The sequence below is a fragment of the Populus trichocarpa genome, chromosome 16 (genome assembly GCF_000002775.5).
Source record: "Populus trichocarpa isolate Nisqually-1 chromosome 16, P.trichocarpa_v4.1, whole genome shotgun sequence".
In the NCBI taxonomy this organism is placed as follows: Eukaryota; Viridiplantae; Streptophyta; class Magnoliopsida; order Malpighiales; family Salicaceae; genus Populus; species Populus trichocarpa.
Window position 1 is genome coordinate 3883801 of NC_037300.2, and position 19668 is coordinate 3903468.

At 33.7% G+C, this 19668-nt stretch overlaps 2 protein-coding genes across 4 annotated transcripts; one reads left to right on the forward strand and one right to left on the reverse strand.

The window, feature by feature from the left end:
* Nucleotides 1-416: 416 nt before the first annotated feature.
* LOC7468988 (zeatin O-glucosyltransferase) lies at nt 417-2176 on the forward strand. The gene has a single exon (XM_002322687.4). It carries the CDS (start codon nt 581-583, stop codon nt 2009-2011), a length of 1431 nt encoding a protein of 476 aa, XP_002322723.2. The 5' UTR covers nt 417-580; the 3' UTR covers nt 2012-2176.
* An 8807-nt stretch (nt 2177-10983) lies between these two features.
* On the reverse strand, nt 10984-17823 carry LOC7468989 (glucan endo-1,3-beta-glucosidase, basic isoform). Of its 3 annotated transcripts, none has more exons than XM_052448123.1 (2): nt 17665-17820; nt 10984-12086 (listed from the first exon to the last, which is right to left on the reverse strand). In XM_052448123.1, the coding sequence occupies exons 1-2, from the start codon at nt 17753-17755 to the stop codon at nt 11146-11148; spliced, it is 1032 nt and encodes a 343-aa protein (XP_052304083.1). In that variant the 5' UTR covers nt 17756-17820; the 3' UTR covers nt 10984-11145. The 3 variants fall into 3 exon arrangements, with proteins under 3 accessions (XP_052304083.1, XP_006373789.2, XP_002323325.2); XM_006373727.3 differs by lacking the exon at nt 17665-17820 and adding an exon at nt 12189-12354; XM_002323289.4 differs by lacking the exon at nt 10984-12086 and adding an exon at nt 16415-17561 and having other exon boundaries at nt 17665-17823.
* Nucleotides 17824-19668: the final 1845 nt, after the last annotated feature.

The following is a 19668-nucleotide window of genomic DNA, read 5'->3' on the forward strand; positions in this document are numbered from 1 at the left end:
TTCCATGACATAACCAAACACTGGAAAGTGTTTTCCAACTTATTTTTCATTACACTACCAAATATCAGAAAATAATTTACTTTCCCGGAATTCACTTTAAAAAAAAAAATTACTTTCCAGCAAACAAACGGGCCCTAAAGTAAAGACAGTTTTCATTTATGGCTCTATCCTGGCAAGAATCCATCATCTAGCTAGGCTTACAAGGTACTTAATACCTCTCTAACTACAAGTATAACCTTACCAATATAGCACATTAACTAATTAGAGATTAGAGACGTATACGAACAATGTTTTCTAAACAATGAATATATGCAGTTTTTCTCCTATATATTATCCAATTGCATATAAGGCTATTGCTACTTTCATTTTTCATACACAAAAGCACGTTTCTCCCTTAGTTATCAATCTCAAATAATTTGACAACTTTTATTGACGACAAACACAGCATTATCAATTTCATATTCTACTCATAATCCCAACCACCCTAGTCTCTATATAAAAGCCCATCCCCTAACACAACAGCATCATACGAAAACACATAAAATCTATACCCAGAGCCATTTCAAACATCTTCCACCCTATGGCTAACCAACAAGACCCACCAAGCCACGGCATAAATGACCTCACAAAACAAGCACAAGTTGTTGTGGTCATGGTGCCCCTTCCAGCACAAGGCCATCTTAACCAGCTCCTCCAACTCTCTAGGCTCATCCTATCCCACAACATCCCGGTCCACTACGTTGGCGCCACCACCCACAATCGTCAGGCCAAGCAGCGCGTACACGGTTGGGACCCAAACGCCGCTGCAAATATCCATTTCCATGATATCGAAATCCCTCCTTTTCATTGCCCCCCGCCCGATCCAAAAGCCAAAATCAAATTCCCTTCTCACTTACAACCAGTCTTCAACGCCTCATCTCAACTTACCGAGCCTGTTTCTATGCTTTTACGTGCACTTTCTTGCAAAGCAAGAAAGGTTATTGTAATTCATGACTCTTTAATGGGGTCTGTGATTGAAGAAGCTCGTTTCCTCTCGAATGCCGAGTCTTACACTTTCCATAGTGTGTCTGCTTTTGCTATTTCCTTGTATGAATGGGAACAAGAAGGGAAGCTTATAGAGGAAAATGAGTTGTTTCCACGGGATACTCCTTCTCTAGAAGGGTGTTTTACTGATGAGTTTGCGGATTTCGTTGATTGTCATTATAGTAAGTACCAAAAGTTTAACACTGGCTGTGTTTACAACACTTGCAAATTGGTAGAATCTGCTTATTTGGATTTTCTTGAGAAAGAAACAATTAAGGAAGGCATTAAGCATTGGGCACTAGGGCCTTTCAATCCTGTGACAATACCAGAAAGATCAGAAAGCTCAAAAAAGCAGCATTTTTGCTTGGAGTGGCTTGATAAACAAGCAAAAAACACGGTAATTTACGTGTCGTTTGGGACGACGACCACCTTCGATGATGAACAAATCAAGGAGCTGGCAATTGGGTTGAGAGAAAGCAAGAAAAAGTTCATATGGGTTCTAAGAGATGGTGATAAAGGAGATGTTTTCAATGGAGAAGAGAGAAGAGCCGAACTTCCAAAAGGGTATGAGAATTCAGTGGATGGGATAGGACTAGTGGTGAGAGACTGGGCACCCCAACTAGAGATTTTAGCTCACCCGGCAACAGGAGGGTTTATGAGTCATTGTGGATGGAATTCTTGCATGGAAAGCATTAGCATGGGAGTGCCAATTGCAGCTTGGCCTATGCACTCGGATCAACCAAGAAACACAGTTCTAATAACAGAAGTCCTCAAGATTGGAATTGTCGTTAAGGATTGGGCGCAACGAGATGAGATTGTAACATCTAAGATTGTTGGAAGTGCTGTGAATAGGCTAATGGCATCAACAGAAGGTGATGAGATGAGAAAGAGAGCAGCAGAAATGGGGGAGTCCGTGCGAGGATCCGTGGCTGAAGGTGGAGTTTCTCGTATGGAGATGGAATCCTTCATTGCTCATATCACTAGGTAATTAATTAAATTCAATTAACCCTGTTTTAGTCATCATCATGTGGAATTATCATGGCTATCAAATCTGAATTACAATAAAATGAAGGCAGGTAAGTCCATGAAATGTTGTCCTTATTGTACTCGTTGGATTGTCATGAAATTATATTCTACTGTTTTTGCTTATAAAGGAGGAGAAAAAAATGCAGACTGTTTTATATATATAGATTAACCTATCCACCCATCGTCTATGAGTGATTATACATTCACTAAGAATAGTTTGAGCGATTCCATCATATTTATGTTGGAATTAAAGTTGATAGGATCTTTCAATTAAATTGAATCAAAAGACACTACTTAAATGTTGAATTGGATGTTTCCATGTTTAGGCGGTGTTTGTTTACGCGGCTGCAATTTGCTTTTTAAAGCAAACCACAGCCTCAAATGTTTGGTAACAAAAAAACCACGATCTACTATTCATGTGGGGCCGGCTAAAATGAGTTAAAACAGCATGTTTGTGGAAAGCAGCTCTTTGTTGCTTTCCGCAAACTTGCGGAACACAGTGGAGAGTTACTCCACTGTTCCGGACCGACCGAGTCCGGTCCAAATCTAAATGTATTGAACCGGGTCCGATCCGATTAAAAAAAATTCAATTTTTACTTTTTTAATTGTGTTTTATTCGAAAAATTAGAAGGAGATCGTTTGACGACGTAACATTTGCAGAATTTGATCGCAATCCCAATTTTATTCTTGTCGGGTTCGACCCAGTTAAAAAAACATCCAGTTTTTATTTTTATTTTTAATTATGTTTTATTCGAAAAATTAGAAGGAGATCGTTTAACGACATAGCATTTGCAGAATTTGATTGCAATCCAAATTTTGTTCTTAATGATATTTTTACCTGATATTGTTGCGCTCTTAATAAACCATGGAAAATGTAGTCCTTGTTGGATAGATTTCGTACGTGATGAAATTGCACGTAGTTTAATGGAATAATAAAAAATATTTGATATCAATATTATTTATTTCATGATGTAATAACAGTAGTTAAATCTAAAATATTTAAATTAAAAACCATCAATATTAATATATATATATTTTAATTATTTTATAACCTCAATTTAAAAAGCATTTTTTTAACCAAACATATTAAATTACTTTTTGTCCAACCTCAATTTCAACCACAGTTTTAACCAAACATATATTTTTCCAAATCAACCTCAACTAAAAATATTTTTTATAAAATAATTTTTTTCAAATAAAAACCACAACAGTTACCACATTAGCAAATATACCCTTAATCAAGTTGTTTTAACTCGTAGTGAAAATTTTCTTATTGACTAGACACAAAGAGAGAGAAAATATAAAAAATTATTTTACCATGAGTAGATTACCCGAATGTGGCCGGTTTATCATGGAATTTGGTTCTTGTTGTAGAAAAAATTCAACGAAATACAAGTACGGTCATAAAAAGCAATGCCTGTGCCTCTGAGAAATTAAGGACAAAGGAAAGGGTTTCCCTCCTAATTAATTGCAACAAAGAAGGATATTCGTCCTCTTGAAGACACAAGCGTTATAGAACAAATAATTTGCTAGGAAGGAAAAGAGTCGAAAAGTTCTAATTGAGAACTAATTTAACGACTAATCTACTACAGAATAACTTGGCTTTATCTAGCAAGCGCATAATTAATTAATCTAGTTTCAATGAATATTACACATCAAACAAAATTATTGGGGAAAAAATTCAATAGCGTAAGATCAACACACACATGCATATGACCCGCCCACCACTTACGTACACTATTAAAAATAATTGTTTCTGAAGACTTCTTCTGAGATTACGTCTCAAAGCTTGATACATATATATATATATATATATATATATATATATATATATATATATATATCAAGCTTTGATTTACGTCTCAAATGGAATGGACTATTAATTCTTTAAAGGCTAGATTTAAGGTTAAAATTCAAAAAATTAAAGAGAAGAAAAAACCTCCTTAATTACTTTTTTATGTTAAAATATTTTAATTATACAATGGAAGTATCATTAGATTTTAGAAGGGGTAAATAGAGTAACGGAACTCCCTAGAGTTTATGAAATTATAAGAAAAAAATTTCAATTTGAAGGTATAAAAAAAAGGGTCAAAATATCTTTAATATTTTAAAATTTTTCTTGATGTTAAATTATTAGTTTTAAAAATATTGATATCATCTTAGGTAAAATAAAATTAATTTTGTATTATTTTCTTAAATATAAAAAATTTCTTATTAAAATTTAAACTTGTAAATATTTTATATAATTTCACAATATTTATTTTGGAAGTTGATAAGCAAGAGACTATTTGTATTGTAGTAGCTTTTATTTTTTCTAGAAATGTTTTTAGTTAGTTAAATAACTTTTAAAATATAATTGTGTTTTAAATTTTAATTTTATAAAAATTAAAATAACTTAATTTTTATTTATAAAACTTAATTTTTATCTATTTTATATATAAAAATCATTTATAATAACAATAACAACTAACACAATAGCAAAGACAAACTTAAGTGGCCATTGCCGCGCTGCTTGCTTCATCTCATACGTTTTTGTTTAAAAAAACGATGACCATCCCAAGAAACCTTTTACATAAATTAACCATGTTTTCTTAGCTTGACCACCTCAACTTTTGTAAAATAACGTTTATTATACTTTATGTACTAAAATACTTCGGATGCAACGTATCTCGTTTGCTTTTTATGTTGCTATTTAATTTTTAACTTTATTTTGAAAAAAAATTTGAGAACAAAAAAAAATTGCAAAAAACAATAAAAACCCCATAAAAATATGTTTTTAACATCTTTACATCACTTGCAGTGTTTTTTTTCTATGTATTCAATTGCTAACGCGCTTTTTAAGTCTATATTGAAGTTGTTCTTTTTCTATATATATAAGAAAAAATCAAAATGAACAAAGGGACTAAAAGTGAAAAGAAAGAAGTTGAGGGATTAAATTGTTTTTCGAGTTACTTGGTCACTAAGTTTGCTTGGAGACCACACAATTAAAAATAATAAACTTATTTACTTATAAACATATGGTTATATCACAAAAAAAATAAAAATGAGGAGAGCCATTAAAAAAATCCTTAACCTATTTTCTATACAATAGCCACCACCCACTTTTCCAGTCGAAACCCCTCTCCATAAAAAAAGTGTGTTTGGTATTGTGGTAGCTGTTGTGCTTGTGGTTTGAAAAAAGTTATTTTATAAAAAGTGCTTTTAGTTGAGGTTGATTTGATATTTATGTATGTTTGGTTAAAACTGTGGTTGAAATTGAGGTTAAACAAAAAGAAGTTTAATGTGTTTGGTTAATAATGCTTTTGAAATTGAGGTTATAAAATAATTTTAAAAAATACATATTAATATTTATGGTTTTTAATTTAAATATTGTAGATTTAACTATTGTTATTATATCATGAAATAAATAATACTTTATATAAATATTTTTCATTGTTCCATTAAACTATCTACAATTTCATCACGTATGAAATATATCTGACAAAGACTACAGTTTTTTTGGTTTCTTAAGTGCGCGACAACATCAAGTAAAATATAATTAGGAACAAAATTGGAATTGTGATCAAATTCTGCAAATGCTACGTCATCAAGCGATTTCTGTCTAATTTACGTAGTGTCATTGAATAATGTTAAACACTAATTTTTCTAATAAAACACAATTAAAAAATTAAAAATAATTTTTATTTTTTATTTTACTGGGTCGGACCCGGTTCAATGCATGTTGAGCTTTGGACTGAACCTGGTCCGGTCGGAACTGGTTCGACTGGAACAGTGTAGCATGCTACACTGTTCATGCTAATTGCACTGTTAAGTGAACAGTGCAATTAACATGAACAGTGCGTGAAAAGTAGGAATTCCTTGCTTTTCTTTCCCTATGTTTCGGACTCAAAAATAATGTGGGACCCATGCATAGTAAATCTTGTTTTCATCTTTATTAAACGGCTTAAATCTGTGGTTTCATTAAAACGCAATCGCAGCCACGTAAACAAACAGGCTCGAATTCATCTCCTTCAACTAGCTTCCAACAGCCCATGGCCAACCCACCAGCAGCCTAACCAACACCTTCATCAACAAAACCTTAATTTAGCCGCCAACCGGGCGTCTCCTCTCAAGACCCACAACAGACCCACCGACAACTAAACACACAAAACCAACAACTCTATACTGTGAGCCATAATAGCCTTAGCCACTATAAAAAGCCAACCCCCATTTACCAAATCACCCCAGCCTCTTCCACCACCAATTACAGCTTCAACTAATGAAAAGACACCTTTTATCTCGACAAAAATAGCCTTCACAGTAGCCCAGTCATGCGCCGCCAAGCAACTCCAGTTCACGAACAATAACCGTCGCCCCTTTCAAATTCAATCGTCGGCCAACATACCTCTCCACTAGCCATTGACTATAGCGAACACCATTAATAGGCCAAGAGAGGGCTGGAAAAAAAGATCCCCTAATGAGAACAAAGAAGGAAACCAAAACTTGTTGTGTGTGTCTTTTGTTTTTCAGGTCTCCATCGGTGACACCGCCGGTATAGAAAGGGAGAAAAGAAAGAGATCTTCTACTGCGATGAACTGAGACCTTTTATTCAACAAGTATACTGCTTAAACTCTATTATTAATGAACAATTTATCTCATATAATATCATAAACTGACATATTATTGAATACCTCATAGACAACATCGTCAATATTTACTGTCCCAAAACTCACAATTGACTGAATCATAAATCTTTCGATTACAAGAACAATTTTTCATGTGGTTCAGAACACATGTAAGTACTGTTTAATTATTATTATCTATCGGAATACTTAATTTCATTATACATTTCTTGTTAACTATTCATAGTTGTACTTCATGTACCGGGTTTATAAATTAGGAGGGAATGGTAGTGTTACTTTGTCTTTACTGAGTTTAGGTCCTGAAAGAAAAGTGAAGTGCTACAACGGATATTTTATCTAATAGACACATGTTTCATACAGAAGAATATGGGAAGGGTAGAAAGACATATAACAATAGGCTTTGTGTTAAGGGATCGACTTCAAATGAGTTTGAAGTTGACTATTATGAAAAATTAAAAAAGGTAATTGCATTGCAGTATCATAGCATGCAAACTAAAGTATTTTTATTTAAATGTTATTGGTATGACACCACTGATGGAGGAATTAAAGTAGATCTCTATCATGGTTTGGTCAAAATTAATTCAAAGGCTAGAACATGTTATCGATTTACTTCAATTTCCAACGAATCAACATGATTTGGCCAAAAATAGGTTTCGGTACCGAAACCAAATGTTAGAATTTAAACTTATTAAATCATGTTATTGATTCGAATGAATCATAGATTATTGACTAATCAAGTCCAATGAATAATTTTGTGCAAAGAAATGGACCAAGATTGGTTCAAATCATGTATCTAAGGCAATGTCCTTCACTAGAGCACGAAGAACATTGCCTAGCCAACAAACCCAACAAACATGCCCAAAATGCAACCACTATCAAACCTTCAAAACTGATATTTTTGGCTTCTAAAACATGTTTTATTTATCCCAACAGGTTACACTAATATACACAAATATATTTGAATAAAAAAACACTAGCAAAAAACATCAAAAATACTAAAATCAAGCTTAAGATATATACCAAATCCCGAAAGAAAAATAACTTAACACAACATATATGCTCATGCAACATGGATTCAAAATTAGCCTTTTGAACCCATTTTGTTCATGAACATGCATAGAAAAGCCAAGGAAAACACCCTTGTATTAACATGCATAAGCTAGGTCAAAAAAACAAACTAAAACAATATTATATATCAAAAACAAACTTAAAACAATAATAAACAAGTATCAAAACATCAAAAAACTTTAGAAATAACAAGACTGAATGGAAACACAACAACAAAGTGGTGAATGCAAGATCATTTGTTAAGCATTCTGAATCTCTTTGTTATGCTTGTAAACATAAACATAAAACAAAAAACAAATAAAAAACAACTAAATAAGGCCATAAGGGCCTGTTTTTGGATTAGAAAGGTATCTAGGATAACTATTTCTGTTTTTTTTTCAGACCCTTTTCTTTTGATTTTAAGGGGGTATTTATAGGTTTTTGGAAGGATTTTGAATCCATTCTTGACCCTTTATCTTAAGGGAAGGGTTGTGAACCCTTGATAAGAACCCATGAGAAGCCTTTGGTGTGAAGACATGAAAAGAAAGCTGGTTTTTTACACAATTGAGTTTCACCTTTGGATGACTGAGTTATCTATTTTTGAGGTTTCGTCGGAGTCCTCTGTGACCACCTTAACTTGGTAAAGGAGATGCATACCTTTCATTTGAATCCAACCTTGCTCAATTTGGAGATCTGTAAGTCCATATTTATTTGTTTGAAATTGCCAACCCGATTACCCAAAACAGTCGAAAACAAAGGTCTAGTCGACTAAACACCATGTCGCTCACCTTCTCTTGTTTAAGTTTGAAAGACACATCGTTTGGGTGAGATTATGGATTTTAATTTGGGATTTGCAATTTTTAATTAAGTCTCTGTTCTTCTAATTTCTTTTAATTGCTCCTCTAATTGCCTTTAAACTTTTAATTTCTTGCAATTTCACCACCGACAAACTCAACTGTCAGCCTTTAAGTTGGCCGTCTTTTTCATTTTGATTATTGGTTCTGAATTTGTGCATTTTAACCCTCAATTGACCAAACAACTTCTAATTTCTTCAATTTGGCCTCTGATTTGGTTAATTTCAGCCCTTACATTCACACGCTTTTTTTCAATTTGATCCTTGGTTTTGTATTTCTTTAATCACGTCTCTAATTTTCCATCAAACTTCTATATTTATGCAATTAAGCCCTTGATTTGACCAGATTAACTCTTAAAAATTTCAATTCGACCCCAGACTTTAACTTCTTCCAATTAAAGCCTAAATTGACTAAAAAAATAATTTTTCTTGCAATTAAGCCCTTAATAAATTCAATAAAACCTTGAAAAATTCTAATTGATCACTTAAACATCCGTTTTGGATTTCTCTCCTCAAATTAAATTTTCTTTGTCAATAGGGCATTCATTAGTGGAAAATACATACACTGCCAAATTTTTTAATTTTGCATATTTGATCCTCTTCAACCAATCTTCGATGAGGCATTCCTTGACTGAGTTGATAAGTGTGCTATAATTAAAAAATACATGAATATCTCATATGAGAGGATGATGAAGTTGTAATTAGGCTGGATGATGGAGCTTCTTCAAGGTGGAGAAGGGTTCAACATGACCTAGTTATACGAAGTAGGTCACCTGTTGTGTCTTGGTTCTATATGTGATAATTATTGGGAGATTTATTTTTTCTTCCTAATTATAAACTAATAAATACTTCTTTCAAGTCCAACATCCAGACTATGATCAAATTATGAAGGCAAAGTATCTTTTTGAGAATCAAATTAAGAATTATTAGTAGTTTTGCTTAGCTTATTATTTAATCTCTACGGTTATTGTTATTAAGAATTATTGACATTCAAAGTTTATTAAATCATAATTCTTTATACAATTTAACTATAATTTTAAGTTTTGTGAAATCCTGAATTTTTTTCATACGCACCCAAACACCATTTGCCTTTCTTTGCAATGACTTCTGCCATTCCAATCTCTTTCTTCCATTTTGCCTTGAGACTTCACTCCCACAAAAAAAGATTCAATATTTATCTATCAAAACCATAATTCAAATCAACAATCAACCAAGTTTTGAAAAGAAAATGTGAATTGGACCAGTTAGGTAATTAACTACGTGCATTGTAATTTTGCCAAAGAAGTACAAGTGTAGAAAGTTTCTTCATCATTTACGACGTCATTGCTTTTACTTCTTCTGAATGAGTAGTCCCAGTCGCCAATTGTCGCCGCCGCCTCCATGGTGGTGGTTGATGGTGAGCAGGTTTTATCACAAGAGGAGCAAAAAAGCGCGCAGTGTTTTCTTAAAATTAAAACGAGGAGAGAAATTATAACCGTTTGGTCTGTGAATTTTTCCTTGATGACTATTATTCCGCAGGCCCATTAGTTTCGTCAAAGAAACCCAAAAATAGACGAAAGCCCACGAACAGTAGTAGCCTTTAAAAAAAAATTAAATAACCCTCAGGATTGCTTCATATCAATCAAAATTTAGTTATTTTTCGAATGATCTTTATGATACATCCTTATATTAATTTAATTAAAAAATAAAATTTTCTTGAATGTGATTAAGTCCGAATTGTTTTTCGGTTATACAAAAATAGTTTGTTTTTATTTCAAGTTTGGATATCTTCAGTCATGTTTATTTCATAATTAAATCATCTTTCCCGATAAATCGCAGATAAATTAATTTCTCTGAACTTTAAATATTTTAATCACCAAAAGATAACCATAATGTTGCAAAGATTCCTTGACAAAGTGTATGTCAAGATAAAGTGTAACGTAAATTGCTGGAAACAGAGCATATCTATTGTGCTATTGGTATGATCCTGATTCTGCGACAGGAACTGCTAGATTGTTTCAGCTTGCATGTTATAACTTCAGTGCCTGCCTGCTGCTTATGTCAAGGTCATTTCTCACTTACAAATTAAAATCTAAACGTTTTGATTGTATTAAGGTTCGTTTGTTCTGAAGTTATCCTCTCAAATCTCTTGAATTTTGTTTTTCAGAGGAGGAAATATATATCTTAAACTTTGATTCACCCCCTTCAGATTGATGGAAAATGTCGAAAAATTAGTTGCTTAAATGTTGATGAAATAACTTTAAATATTAATGAGTACTTTAAATATTAACTTTGATCTACATCTTAAACTTTGATTCACCCCTTTCACATGCCCTGATGGACAGGAAAAATTATGATCATTAATTAGGAACTTGAGTGTATGCCTGCAGAATTCAAGAAACAATCCTAATATTGCATGATACTTCGTAAACATACAGTAACCTTGTGAGCATCTTATTGATTACATTTAACTAGACATAGTTTTTCTTTTCCCTGCCTTTTTCAGAGGATTACAGTCTTATTTAATATTCTCCATACAAATTGGAGAGTATCCTCCACCACCATTATTCTACAGAGAAAACTTTTTGGCACTCTTTAGTTGAGATTGATGTCATATTTTGGCTGTTTATTTGGAGAAAAGAGCCCCCAATGTTTCTCAAGTTCAGGGTTTTTGTTACTCTCATCAAACATGGCAAAAATATAAGTTTCTATAGGCTTTCCAGGCCTCTTTGGGGTTCCTTTCTTCACATGTTGAACTAAGTTGTTGTTATAAGTTCTTGCATTATCAACCGATGTTCCTGTCCCTCCAGCCGTTGGCCAACCACTCTCTGATACCACGATTTCCAAAGAACCCCCTCCAGATTTCTCCAAAGCAGCGTAAACAGTGTCAAGAAGGGCATCGAAGAGGTTTTGGTAATTCAGTGGTGGGTCAGAGACTAGTGGTGATGGAGCTGTGAAAAGAGCATAATCAAGACGAATGTCTCTTGTGTTAAGTGAGTAACTGATGTATGGATACGAGTTAAGCAGTAATGGAGCTTGGTTGTTCACTAAAAAGCGAATGATCGGATCGAGAAGTGGTCTATAGTCTCCCTTGAAAGAGCTTTTTGAGGGAGGGAAGGAACCATCTGCTATGACCCCATTATCAATAGCGGTTGAAACTTTGATACTTCCTAGTCCAGCTGAATTGAGTGCGTTGCGAATGTTTTGCATGGCAGGGACTAGAAACTGTGCGAATGAATCTGAGGGCTTAACCTCATTTCCTACCGCAATGTATCGAAACTTGACATTGCCAAAAATTTTTACATTGCTTTGCACCCATGCATTTGCGTTGGCTTGACTGGAAGCAATCCTTTGAAGATCCGGATTTGGAAGACCTAGCATGAGCTCAATGTTGGTGCCTCCAAGGGCTCGTAGAGCATCTTGGTTTGGATCATAAAGTCGCATTCTGCGAATGCCCCTCTGGTTGTAGAGAGCTATGACTTCTGATGGTGGTGGTAAGTTACCAAGCATTCCATAGCAAACACCTATCTGGGCACCTGTATTGAAATATTGTGATTATTTAGTTAACCATAGATGTTGAGTTGACAGCTTTAGTAAAACTATCAGATAGCATAAAATGAACATGATTATGAGTATACCTGTTGTATCTAGGCTAGCTAGTAGGAGCCCAAAGAGTAGCATTATGGAAATCATGGAAGGGCCTTTGCCAGCTAAATTTGATCTAGCCATGCTTAAGGAAATCACAATAAACTATGAAAGAGAGATTGCAACTATGTTTGCCAAACTCCCTTTCTTACCTTCCTCTTTATAGAGAAAATGTATACACCTAGACTTGGTCTTGCTAAGAATTTTCCCATCCTTAATGCCAAATTCATTATAGTGTAGACTACTGTGGAACGTATATTTTCCACAAATTGCCAATGCTATTGCTTGAACCATTCAATGCACATCTAACAGCTCTTCATCTGGGACCTTATACATAGCTTTGAAAAGTCTCAAGAGCTATTAATTATCGTTTTGTGGCAGTCAGTTTCCTTTAATATATATCCAGGCAGACAAGTCGCATCCTCTACGGCCTAAATTTTTCACAACCACTACAAGTTGTTTCACATATCTGCATCGTATAAGAGCATTTCTTAGGTAATTAATAAACGTTCAAGTTAAAATTCACGTGTAAACTAGACAATTTTCATCCCTGCGCAGCACGGCATTCTTTACTTAGTGTGATTGTTTTATGCTAGACAACACAGCACTATAGATGGTGTTAGGTTTGGAATCATTTGGAGCTTATAAAATCGATACCGTTGTAATCTAAGCCTTAAGACAGACGAAACAAATTCTTGTATATTTTCTGCTGCTTGGCTCATTTGAAGGTTTATTCTTGCTGAGTTATCAGCGACAGAAGCGTGTAAAAATTCTGTGATTCTAGCCGAATTTTTACCCCAAAAAAAGGGTCTAGAATTCATATTCTAGTTCCAAATAGGATATTTAGTTTGTTCACATCAATTCGTGCTTCATACCCCCTGTATCATAGCTGTCATTTCCGAACCAATTTTCCATCCTTGTTTGACTACACCAGGAACATGGTCACATAGCAAGCCTCCATGAATTTTCAACAGCCCTCTCCTAGTGGGGTTAATTAGTGCATTTATGGATACCTAACTTATAATGGGCTTGACTGGAAACTTTTTGAACTTGGATCGTTTTGTGGCGCAAAATGAGGTGATTCCTGTCCATACAAGGGGCCGTTCCCTCTAATATCTTCCAAATTTGCGGATGTCAACTTCAGTGTGTGGAAAAAAGAAGAGGAAAATGTCATAAACCAACAAGAATATGGCAGTGCCGGTTTGTTTGATTTGGAAAAAAAGTTTTTTTTTCTTTTATTTTTTGCTTATTTTTAGTCCTCCTACAATCCTCTCTTGTACGTATTGAGAACATCTACCTCTCTACAGTACAAAAGATTTATCCCTCCTAAAATCTTTAAGTGGTGATGTCGTAGATATCACGGCGTTTTTTTCTTTAAAAAAAAAAATATTTATCATTTTATTTTTAGAGAGAATAAGTATGATTTAAAAAAACATCATCTAATATTATGATCAATAAAAACTCTAACTGGTTAACCTAGATTCTATGACACTGGACTAATTACACCAAAAAAAAAAATATCACAACTTAAACATCCTACCTGAAATATGTTGCATCATTGGTTTTATTTTAAATTGCTAAGAATTTATTGTATTATAATATTGATGGTTTGTATATAATATTCATAACTTTAGTGTTAGTGAATAATAAGGTTCAGAATAATTTTCAATTCTAGTGTGAATATTTTTAAATCTACCATTAGTGTATATTAAAAGTATCTTTAACTTTAACATTAGTAAATATGAATGTTTCAGACTCTGGCATTATCATGAACATGTAAATTTAAATTTGAGTTGAAATTTATTTATTTATATATATATTAATTTTTTAAAAAAAAACTATTTTATTTGTTTTTATTTTTCAAGACGGTGCCGTCTTATAAGTACATTGACCTTAAGCATGGGTAAATTTTTTTTTTTATTTACAAAGATAGGATTGAGGGTTATATTATTTTAAAAATTTGGATATGTCAGGACGATGAGTTTTTTAATTTTAGTCAAGTTATAATGAGCTTAATAAACTGGTTAATAAGGTATAACAAATATTTTTGAGGGTTTTTTTTTTTAATTTTTTTTGTGATAACACTAATTTTTTTTTTTAAATATGCAAAAAGCATTTTTTTTTTTAATTTTATGGAAACAAAATGATTCAAAGAGCTCATGTTCCCTCCCAATACAAAGATAGATCATATAATCCCTGGTAGTTTAGAATGGAGTTTTAAGTACTTTCGTCTAACCAAAGTGACATCAAATGCAGAGGAGCTCGGGGTTGGGGCGTCAGGTTGTTGACGCGTCGGTTAGAGAGAAGCTTCTGGTGTTTGCTGAAGTGTTGGTCACGGTGGGAACTCCTAGTGTTGTGGCAACAAATGATATTGTGGTAGAGAAGGTTCAAAGACTGGCCAAGAATGAGCTGCTTCTTCTTTTTTATTTTTTACAAGGATTTTATTTTGGTTTTCCTCGTGATTTTGTTTTTCTCCCTGCTATGACAGTGGCCTTCCTTTTGCTTTTATAGGGCCAATCTGAAATCTTTCCCACAAAATCCGTCGCTTATCTCCTAGGATGGTGATCTTGTGGATGAAGATAACTACAGCTCAAGTTTGTTCCACTTTTGATGAGAAGAAAACACCAACAGTCCTGTAGTCTACGATTTGGATCGGATTTAATTTGATTTGGTGGGAAGATGGGGTCTAACCGAAGCCATTTTGGTGGCTTCTTGGGCAGTTTTCCGTAGCTCCAGAGGAAGAAGAAAATGAACAGTTACTGAATAACGTATCATTCGGGTTCTTAGGTTAAATTAGCTATTTTTCAATTTGCCTCCCTTGAAATTTCGAAACCTTACAATCAAGCCCAAGATTGTCTTTATCCTTTAGAAGTTTTTAATTTCACCCTTGGAGTTATGCAATTGGACCCTTGGATCTCTGCGCTACTGACAATCAGTTCCCAACACTTCTGCCATTCCAATGTCTTTCTTCCATTTTGCCTTGAGATTTCACTCCCACAAAAATAGATTCAATATTTATCTATCAAAACCATAATTCAAATCAACAATCAAACAAGTTTTGAAAAGAAAATGTGAATTTGATCGGTTGGTTAATTAAATACGTGAGTTGTAATTTTGCCAAAGAAGTACAAGTGTAGAAAGTTTCTTCATCATTTACGTCATCAGTTCTTTTACTTCTTCTGATGAGAAGTCGCAGTCGCCTGCTGTCATCGCCGCCTCCATGGTGGTGGTTGTAGCGGTGGGTGATGGTGAGCAGGTTTTATTGCAAGAGGAACAAAAAGTGGCGCAGTGTTTTCTTAAAATTAAAACGAGAGAAATCAGAACCGCTTGGTCTGTGATTTTTTCCTTAATGATTATTATTCCGCAGGCCCATTAGTTTCGTCAAAGAAACCCAAAAAAAAAAAGATGAAAGCCCCATGAATCAATTAAAATTTAGTTCTTTTTGGAATGATCTTCGTGATACATCCTTATATTAATTTAATTATTTTAAAAAATAAATTTCTTGAATGTGATTAAGTCCGAATTTTTTTGTGGATATAAAAAAAAATAGTTTGTTTTTATTTCAAGCTTGGATATCTTTATTTCATAATTAAATTATCTTTCTCGTTATATCGCAGATAAATTAATTTCTCTGAACATGCTATATTTTAATCACCAAAAGATAACCATAATGTTGCAAAGAGTCTTTGACAAAGGGTATCCATTAAGAGGAATATTCTTGATGTTCCAACCTTCTATGCATGTACGTATGTCAACATAAAGTGTAACGTAAATTGCTGGGAATTGAGCATATATATTGTGCTATTGGTATGATCCTGATCTGTGACAGGAATTGCGCTAGATTGTTTCAGCTTGCATGTTATAACTTCAGTGCCTCCTGCTGCTTAAGTCAGGGTCATTTCTCACTTACAAATTAAAATCTAAACGTTTTGATTGTATTAAGGTTCATTTGGTCTGAAGTTATCCTTCAAATCTCTTGAATTTTGTTTTTCAGAGGAGAAAATATGTATCTTAAACTTTGATTCACCCCCTTCAGATTGATGGAAATTGTCGAAAAATTAGTTGCTTAAATGTTGATGAAATAACTTTAAATATGAATGAGTACTTTAAATATTAACTTTGATCTATATCGTAAACTTTGATTCACCCCTTCCACATGCCCTGATGGACAGGAATAATTATGATCATTAATTAGGACCTTGAGTGTATGCCTGCAGAATTCAAGAAACAATCCTAATATTGCATGATACTTCGTAAACATACAGTAACCTTGTGAGCATCTTATTGATTACATTTAACTAGACATAGTTTTTCTTTTCCCTGCCTTTTTCAGTGGATTACAGGCTTCTTATTTAATATTCTCCATACAAACTGGAGAGTATCCTACACCACCATTATTCTACAGAGAAAACTTTTTGGCACTCTTCAGCGGAGATTGATGTTATATTTGGGCTGTTTATTTGGAAGAAAGAGCCCCCAGTGTTTCTCAAGTTCAGGGTTTTTGTAATTCTCATCAAACATGGAAAAAATATACGTTTCTATGGGCTTTCCAGGCTTCTTTGGGCTTCCTCTCTTCACATGTTGAACTAAGTTGTTGTTATAAATTCTTGCATTATCAACCGATGTTCCTGTCCCTCCAGCCGTTGGCCAACCACTCTCTGATACCACGATATCCAAAGAACCCCCTCCAGATTTCTCCAAAGCAGCGTAAACAGTGTCAAGAATGGCATCGAAGAGGTTTTGGTAATTCAGTGGTGGGTCAGAGACTAGTGATGATGGAGCTGTGAAAAGAGCATAATCAAGACGAATGTCTTCTGAGTTACCGGTGTAACTTAAGTATGGATACAAGTTAACCAGTAATGGAGCTTGGTTGTTCAGTAAAAAGCGAATGATCGGATCGAGAAATGGTCTGTGGTCTCCCCTGAAAGAGCCTTTTGAGGGAGGGGAGGAATCATCTTCTATGACCCCATTATCAATAGCGGTTGAAACTTTGATATTTCCTAGTCCAGCTGAATAGAGTGCGTTGCGAATGTTTTTCATGGCAGGGACTAGAAACTGTGCATATGAATCGAATGGCCTAACCTCATTTCCAACCGCAATGTATCGAAACCTGACGTTGCCAAAACTTCTTACATTTCTTTGCACCCATGCATTTGCGTTGGTCTGACTAGAAGCAATCCTTTCAAGATCCGAGTTTGGAAGACCTAGCATGAGCTCAATGTTGGTGCCTCCAAGGGCTCGTAGAGCATCTTGGTTTGGATCATAGAGTCGCATTCTGCGAATGCCCCTCTGGTTGTAGAGATCTATGACTTCTTGTGCTGGTGGTAAGTTACCATTCATTCCATAGCAAACACCTATCTGGGCACCTGTATAAAAAATATTGTGATTATTTAGTTAACCATAGATGTTAAGTTGAGAGCTTTAGTAAAACTGTCAGATAGCATAAAATTAACATGATTATGAGTATACCTGTTGTATCTAGGCTAGCTAGTAGGAGCCCAAAGAGTAGCATTATGGAAATCATGGAAGGGCTTTTGCCAGCTATATTTGATCTAGCCATGCTTAAGGAATAAACGATGAAAGAGAGATTGCAACTATGTTTGCCAAACTCCCTTTCTTACCTTCCTTTTTATAGAGAAAAGAGAGCCCCACATATTAGTTTAGTTGATATATTCTTTAATATAAAATAATATATACTCCTAGGTCGACTTGCATCTTGCTAAGAATTCTCCAATTAATCCATAATGCCAAATTCATTGAACTGTAAACTACTGTGGATGGATATTTTCTACAAATTGCAAATGCTAACTTGAACCATTAATGCACATCTAAACAGCTTTTCGACTATTAATTATCCTTTTGTGGCCGTCAGTTTCCTCTAAAACCCACATATTAGTCGCATCCTGTACGGCCTTAATGCTTCACAACCACTACAAGTTGTTTCACATATCTGCACCATTTAAGAGCATTTCTTAGGGTAATTACTAAACGTTCAAGTTAAAATCCATGTGTACACTTGACAATTTTCTTCCCTGCAAAACATAGCAATTTTTGCATTATAATAGAGGTTGTAAGTATTTTTTTCTTGAAAATATATTAAATTAATATTATTTTTTTATTTTTTTAAATTAGCATATCAAAGTGATCCAAACACACTAAAAAATTTAACATAAAGTAAAAAATAAATTCAAATTAATTGAAAAGTGTGGCTAGGCCGCACAAACCAACGGTGTTAGTATAATTGTTTGATGTAAGACAACACAACACTATAGATGTAGATGGTATTAGGTTTGGAAATATTCTCTTAGCTTATACTGAAGGGATTACAATGGAAAAAGAAGGTATAAATAAAAGCTAAAATGTACAATGATATGCCATTTATACAAATAAAATGACCAATAGAATTAACCTGTCGGTGAAATTTATTTGTAATGTCATCAATAATATTTAATTTATGACCTGGTGAGTGACCCCTCTATCCCCCTCCCCTCATTTTTTCTTCTTCATCTCAGCTCTACAACAATCAGCATTATAACCCCCGCCCAAATCCTAATTATAGCATAAATCAACCTCCCACCACAAATTCGGCCAACCCAACACTCAGTCTGTCAACACCCTTGTTCTAATTTAAATTTTATTGAGAATTCCCCACATTAAGTAAGCAAAGCTACCCATTTTTGTTTGAACTCAATTTTTGAAATGTTAATTTTTATTGTATATTTTTATACTATATATATTTTGTTTGGGTGTTTACTTGTTTTATAGTTTTTTTCTCATAGAAATTTATTGTATGAATGTATAATTTGTGTATGTTAGGATTTGTTTGAGATTTTGAAAAAATATATTTATTTGTAAATTGATGAAATTTCTTTTGAATTTGTGACTTTTGTGTTTTCTAATGAAATAAATAATGATTTATTTAACCGGTTCATTTTATATTTTATCAATTGTATTGTTGAGTTGAGAATTTTGATAAATGTATAGAAATTTGAATTTATATAGATAAATGATAATGAATTAATAGTATTATTAAAATAGATTGAAGAAGTTGAGTTAAATAAATGTTAGCTAATTTATATAGTTTACATAATTAATTAATACATGTTGTCATCAATATTCTATATAGGTTTGATATAAGTAATGGATAATTGTTCATGGATGTATCAAGATTCACCCGAAAGGTTGAGTGGGATGGATTATTGTAATGGGGTTAAGGGTTTTATTAATTACGCACTGTCTAGTCTGAGAAATATTAGTGGAGGCGGTATTAGATGTTCATTTAAAATATGTAAAAAATAAAAAGTTTCTTGATCCAGATATTATAATAATGTATCTTTTACATAAAGGGTTCATGGAGAAATATATATGTTTGTTTGCACACGGAGAATCATATGCTCTTTACGAGACAATGGTAGAAATGATGGTTGGGTCAATTTCAAGTTCTAGCAGTGTGCATGGAGTTGTAGATGACAA

What these genes read in the sequence shown, in the direction of transcription:
- LOC7468989 (XM_052448123.1), bottom strand. Translation starts at nt 17,755, where the DNA reads ATGGCTAGATCAAATATAGCTGGCAAAAGCCCTTCCATGATTTCCATA. An exon ending in AGCTAGCCTAGATACAACAG is followed by an intron (nt 12,087 to 17,664) that starts GTATACTCATAA and finishes ATTTCAATACAG; the next exon opens with GTGCCCAGATAGGTGTTTGC.
- LOC7468988 (XM_002322687.4), top strand. Translation starts at nt 581, where the DNA reads ATGGCTAACCAACAAGACCCACCAAGCCACGGCATAAATGACCTCACA.